At 52.8% G+C, this 6,350-nt stretch overlaps 1 protein-coding gene across 3 annotated transcripts in view; it reads left to right on the top strand.

The window, feature by feature from the left end:
• Window positions 1-6,350, top strand: part of PLEKHH1 (pleckstrin homology, MyTH4 and FERM domain containing H1) — a 24,785-nt gene that overhangs the window by 5,857 nt on the left and 12,578 nt on the right. For all 3 annotated transcript variants that reach the window (XR_002778720.1, XM_023526906.1, XM_023526905.1), the window contains 8 exons: window positions 987-1,137; window positions 1,316-1,458; window positions 1,949-2,059; window positions 2,972-3,058; window positions 3,413-3,574; window positions 4,545-4,625; window positions 4,987-5,169; window positions 5,560-5,668. Coding sequence is in view for 2 of the 3 variants with exons in the window: in XM_023526906.1 (XP_023382674.1) it covers window positions 987-1,137; window positions 1,316-1,458; window positions 1,949-2,059; window positions 2,972-3,058; window positions 3,413-3,574; window positions 4,545-4,625; window positions 4,987-5,169; window positions 5,560-5,668 (1,027 nt within the window). In the remaining variant the exon portion in view is untranslated. The remainder of the gene's footprint in view (window positions 1-986; window positions 1,138-1,315; window positions 1,459-1,948; window positions 2,060-2,971; window positions 3,059-3,412; window positions 3,575-4,544; window positions 4,626-4,986; window positions 5,170-5,559; window positions 5,669-6,350) is intronic.

The raw sequence follows: 6,350 nt of genomic DNA, 5'->3' as shown, positions 1-6,350 counted from the left end.
GCAGCTGTCATTAATGGTTTAGTGTTTATGTTGTAAGGTCCTATGCTGCATCTCCATATGCGTTACAAATATTCTATCTGTCCCGTGCACACACACACACAAAGGGGATCACGTTATACATGTCATTCCACCCCTCACTTGTTCACCCAACCACGTGCCAGGTTACCTGCTGCACCTCCACACACAGCTCTGCCTCCCCTTTTAGAGCTGTCCTGTACTGTACCCTTCAGTGTGGATGCCCTATGCCCTACCTTAACCTGTCCTATACTGATTGACAGTTTAGGTCACGCCTCTGTTTTTTTCTAAAAAAAATGGTGCGAAGAACATTGCGCAAATTTATCTGTGTGTGTGTGTGTGTGTGTGTGTGTGTGTGTGTGTGTGTGTATACGTATGTGCGTAGGACAGAGTTCTAGAGGTGGACTTTGTGGGCAATTGATACGCATGTTTTAAATTTTGACAGGTAGTGCCAAATTATCTTCCAAGAAAACTTTATCACACTACAGAGTACCCTCTTCCCCACAATTTCACCAACATTGAGATAATCAGTCTTTTAAAATGTCTATTAATTGAAATGATCTCTCTTTTCATTATCCCCACACATTTTTTTAAATTTAATTTTTCCCCCTACACATTTTTAAAGCTCTTGTCTCATACCCGGCAGGCAGCATGGCTTTCTGGCCCCCAGTGGCAGGGAGTTGAGGTCACAGTGTGTGGGTGTTCAGCTGGGATGAGGCAGCTCCTTTGGGGACCACAGAGGATGGGATGAGGGGAGCGAGGCCCAAAGAGGATTAGGACGTGAGGACACAGGAGTAAGGTCGGGAAGGGTTAGTCATCTGTTGGGTGCCCCAGCCAGGTGATGGTGTCCGTGAGCCCCAGACAGGCTGTGCTGGCCGTACCCCGGGCACCTGGAGCCCGAGCACCAGTGCAGGCAGGGCAGGGCTGGTTTCGCAGCCTGAGCCGCAGTGGCAAGGGGGCCTGTCTTGCAGAGAGCCACACAGATCAGCACCATGCCCTTTGTGGATGAGTCCTCTGGGTCCGATGACGACTGCAGCTCTCAGGCGAGTTTCCGAACTTCATTCACCTGCCCTGAGCCCAGGAAGACCAGTGGACTGGGCAGTCCCCGGGCCATCAAGAGAGGTACAGGGAAGGGGAGCAGGGCAACAAAAGGCCCCTCACCTCCTCCCATGGGTATTCAGTCTTGGGGGTTGCTGCTTGATCTCCGCCCATAACCCTCAGCCCCAGACTCAGGGATCCTGGGTGGGTGAAGAGCTGGGGGAGGCGTGGGACCTGGGTCTTGACTCCTCCTCTTGGCCAGGTGTTTCCATGTCCTCGCTGAGCTCTGAGAGTGACTACGCCATCCCGCCGGATGCCTGCTCCCTGGACAGTGACTACTCAGAGCCTGAGCACAAGCTGCAGCGCACCTCGTCCTACTCCATGGATGGGCTGGGCCTGGGCGGGGTGAGCTGGGGGCTGGGGCTGGCGGGGGGAGACAGTGAGGGAGTTGCCTGCCTAGTGCCCTTGGAGCAAGACTTGGAGAGCAGCGGTGAGAGGAGGGATCCGTAGGATTGGCAGCGGGAGGGATGGAGCCAGGAGGCTGCCACTCATGTGAGGCCATGGGCTGGGTAGTGTGCAGGGGTGGAGTCGGGCACATGCTGGCCTCTCCCTTGTTCAGCCTGTTCTGCCATGTCTTCATGGTCAAGTGTATTCCCCAGTCAGTAGGACGCTTCCACAGCAGGACCACCCATGCTTTATTTAGTCTTCTCTAAACCTTTAGCAGGGCATGGTGCCCTGAACATACACATAGTAAGTACTCAGTAATTATTTTTCTAATTGATGACAAAGCAATGACTCAGATGGGCCATTTCGACCTGTGTGACGTCCAGGAAGGTCAGTGATTCCCCCGCCTCTGTCCACCCTTCTTCTCTCCTGTACCCTTCCACCCCTGTAGGAGTCACTGGAGAAGTCGGGCTACCTGCTGAAAATGGGGAGCCGAGTGAAGACGTGGAAGAGGCGCTGGTTTGTCCTGCGACAGGGACAGATTCTGTACTACAAGTCCCCGGTGAGGCCCTCCTCCCCCAGGACTGTACCCCAGACCCAGGACTGTGTGAGGGGGGCTGGGGTGGAAGAAGGGCAGCGTGGCCCAGGCCAGAGGGCGAAGCTCTGGCAGGTGAGGAGGGGCAGCCTGGCTGGGCAGCCGAGGCTTTGAGCCACACACAGACCATGAGCCTGGTCACTGGTTCTCAGTGAAATCAGGCACTGAGCAGGCAAAGGCAGCTCCAGATGAACTGGCTTAGAGATTCCTTCCTTCAGAAGCCGAGTTCTTTTGCCTTGTCCTGTAAAAGAATTGTTCTAACAGGCAAGCCCATTGCCTCCTCCATTTCCTTCCTATACTGTTTGGAGCTAGGGAGCCTTGGATGTTGGGACCTAGTTTGACAAGCCTTCCCTGGATAACCAGTATCAGTGTCCTAAAAAGGGCACAAAGGCCTGTCTCTTGTGCAACTCTGGTTGGTTGGTAGCGGCTGTCTCAGATACCTCGTTAAGGATTCTGGGCCTGTATCGCTCGATAAGCAGGCATGCTTTGATTGATTAGTAATATCTACAGTGGCACTAGAAATGCTAACAGTGATATATATGCCTGATATGTATGCCACTTATTTGCCACACTTGGTATAAAAGATGTAGTGGAAAGAATTTAAGGGCTTTATAGCTCAGTAATAACCTTGTGGCTTGTGGCCCAATTTTAAAGTCTCAGTCTATACTTTTGAGGCCTGGGTTGCAGGACCCATGTCTCTAATCGTTGCTCCATTTTAGCTAGAACCAGGATCCGGAACAAATTATTCATCATACCATAGCCCGGGAAAGCTTGGGAATCACTTCCCCTTTTGCCTATGACCTGGAGTAAGAGCTGAGGGGAAATACGTGCTGTGGGAAGAGGCTCTAACCTCTTTCCTTCCCATTCCTTTCTTTACAGAGTGATGTCATCCGGAAACCTCAAGGTCAAGTGGAACTGAACTCCCGTTGCCAAATTGTTCGAGGAGAGGGTGCACAGACATTCCAGGTGAGCATGGTCCTAGCAGCTAAAATTTCAGGCAGAAGAGGTGCTGGGTTTAGATATGGCTATGATGGAGACAAAGTTGGGGCAAAATGGGCATATGTGAAAGATACTACATCAACGTTTGGGTGTGATCCTAGTTTGTGAGTATGAGGAAGGAAGAGGAGGGAGAGTGTGAGAGAGTGAAGGTAGAAGAGACAGGGAGAACAAGATGAGGAGGGAAAGAAGGGAGAGAGTAGCAGGATAGGAAGAAAGAAGGCCCAGTGGGCTCGGAGATTTGTGCCACCTCGGAGTCAAGTTTCTATTATTCAATCCTCCTGCCTCCCAACCCCCGGTCCCCAATCCCTCACTCCTCCACAGCTCATCTCTGAGAAGAAAACCTATTACCTGACAGCCGATTCGCCTAACCTGCTGGAGGAGTGGATCCGAGCTCTCCAGAGCCTGCTGAAGGTCCAAGCCACTGGGCCTCCAGTCCTGCCGCAGGGTGGCACCAAGCCCACCGTGAGGGGCTGGCTGACCAAGGTATGGGCGGGGCTGGCGGGGGAGGAATGTGAGCGTCCTGAGAGGGGAGCCAGGAACAGGAGTGCCCAGGGACAGTGGGTCCCCTCCTTATGCATAACTCCTTTCTCCAGGAATTTCCTCCTAGGGATTAGCTGGTTGGCCTCAAGCATGGTGTGAGCACACAGGGGATGGCCAATGATCCCTGGAAACAGGGAGCAGGGTTGCTAGAACAACAGCTATTCTCAAGACAGAGGAAGGAAAGGAATGTCCTGTACCCATTTTGAGGTCATTAGGGGTTTCTCCCCACCCCCACCTGTACCTACCAGTATGAATAGTGGGAAGCCGCAACCTAGGTGAGGTAGGTGTGGCCACTCAGAGACTTCTCATAATATCCCAGGCTTGCCCTAAGGACATTTTAGTTAGGACTCCTTATTGCAAGGAGCAGAGAAGCACATGTTAACTCCAAGAAAAAAGTTAACAAGAAAGCACGTTAACTAGGCCTGAACACCGTCAGGAAGCAACGCCGCTTTCAGGAAGAAGCTGTGTTCTCAAGAGCTCGCTCTCTTGCCTCCGCTTCCCATTTGGTCTGTTCACATCAGTCTCCTCCGCCTGTGCAGTTGCTGTTCCCTCATGATTCACACTGCCTACCGTGGCCCTTCCCGCCCTCTCAGCATCCTTACAACGCTAGCCTCTGCTGACCAGCACGTTCCTCCCGTGTTCCCATTCCTGGGACAGGATATCTGATTGGTCTGGTTAATCTGTTAATGGCAGGTCACACAGGGTGGATGGGGTGTCGCATGGTCCACACCATGGCCCCTTACTGTGAAGGGGCTGGTTCCATTAGTAGGGAGTCTGGATGGCATCTCCACTAAAGACCTGGGCTTGACCAAGGGTTTTGAGATCTGCTTCTCCGTGCCTCCTCTTTACCAGCCCTGGATTTATTTCTGGGGTCACCTGGTTCTAGTGATGCTGGTTCATTTCCGTCTTACAGGTAAAGCATGGCCACTCCAAGCTGGTCTGGTGTGCTCTCATTGGGAGGACCTTCTACTACTATCGGAGCCATGAGGACAAGGTACTTCCCGGCCTCATGACAGCGCGTGCTCTCTCTTCCCCCAGCCCCCATTTCTATGGCTCCATGTCTTGATGGAAGGCCCTAGCTCTATCTTCTACCCAACCTAACCCCACAGCAAGTACAAAGCCAGTTGGTTGGCCACCTCCAGAGTGCATGACCAGTGTACATGGCCCACAGACCGCCTGTGGGGTCTGTCTGCACTTCTCCAAGCAGCCTCAGCCAAGGAGCTGTCATCTCCCCTGCCCATCCTGTCATCTGCCCCCGTCCTTGATTCCTAACCCTCCAGGGCCTGAGGGTTCAGAAAGAGGAGACTCCCCTGGCCCCTGCTAGCTCTCCCATTCACGGAAGCTCATGTCTGCAGCGACCGCTGGGCCACCTGCCTGTGCGGGACGCGCGCATAGAGGAAGTAGATCGATCCTGTGACTCAGACGAGGACTACGAGGCTGGGGGAACCCGGCCGTTGCTTTCCTCCCACTGCACGCTGGTGATCCACCCTCCAGTGCACAGCCCCACCTACCTCCTCATCGGCACCAAGCATGAAAAGGTAAGGGAGGGGTCTGGGCCCCGTGACCAACCTTGGACCTGTGATTCTCATCTTCCCTTCTCTCTTTCCCCTGAGCTTCCCCAGATTCACATTTATTTCCCTCCTAGACATATTGGCAACTAGTATCCCGACTGGGAGCATTTCTTATATTGAATTCACTCCCAGTGGCCAACATCTTTTCACTGGGACCATGACATAGAACCATATAAGCTTAGAAACCTGGGTTCATGTTCACCTGATCCCGAATATTTCCTCCTAGAGATTGGTAGCCTTGACTTGTGCTAACCAACCCAGGTGAACCCCACCCTGGGGTTGGCCCCTTCAAGGAAGCCTCCTAGGAGCTCTTGCCTTCATTCTTCCCACTCCAGATGGCTTTCCATCTTCTTCCAGGACACGTGGCTTTACCACCTCACAGTGGCTGCTGGTGGCAGCAGTGCCAAGGTGGGCACTGCCTATGAGCAGCTCATTGGAAAACTGATGGATGGTGAGGGAGACCCAGGTAAGGCAAGGGTGGCCATCTTGGCCAGGGTTAGAGAGCGGTGGCTGGGTAATTGTTGGTCAGGTACCCAAAGAAAGTACTACTGCACCCCGAAGCTGTTTCAAAACTGTCTAAGCCACAAAATAACATTCCTGTCCCAAACTCCAGGGCCCTTGTCTCTGGTGAAGATACAGAGGTAACAACTCTATTTAGGGGTGTATATCTGGGAAGCAGTCTTTCCAATGACTTGGGTCAATGTTTTACTTCGTTCAACCTGCAGCTTTGCTGGTTGAAGAAAGGAGGTAGCTGGTTAATCTATAGTTAGAGTTTGTTAATCAATAAGTGAAGCCTACATTGGGATCAGGCTAACCTGAGCCTGGGGTGTTTGGGGTATTTATTTCGCTGCTGATTCTTAGGACCCTGAGGCACTAACAGCACACACACCACACACATGCCTTTCTTGCTGCTCTGTGGCTTATTTCAGGCCGATCGATACACACCTCTCCATCCAGACCTGACACGGCCGGGAGGGGGCCCTGCACACATGAGCTTGCATTCAGATGCCCACACCTCGCACACTCAGCCCCTTTGCAGACCTGCTAGCAAAGCAGTAGCCACCTCCCTTAAGCCACACTGTGAGTGTGCTAAATGCATTGCACAACTTCATACCCCACACTCTGGATGTAAACCCAGCACAACTCAC

The sequence above is a fragment of the Pteropus vampyrus genome, unplaced genomic scaffold (genome assembly GCF_000151845.1).
Source record: "Pteropus vampyrus isolate Shadow unplaced genomic scaffold, Pvam_2.0 Scaffold15, whole genome shotgun sequence".
Taxonomy (NCBI): domain Eukaryota; kingdom Metazoa; phylum Chordata; class Mammalia; order Chiroptera; family Pteropodidae; genus Pteropus; species Pteropus vampyrus.
This window is presented reverse-complemented; position numbering and strand designations above follow the sequence as displayed.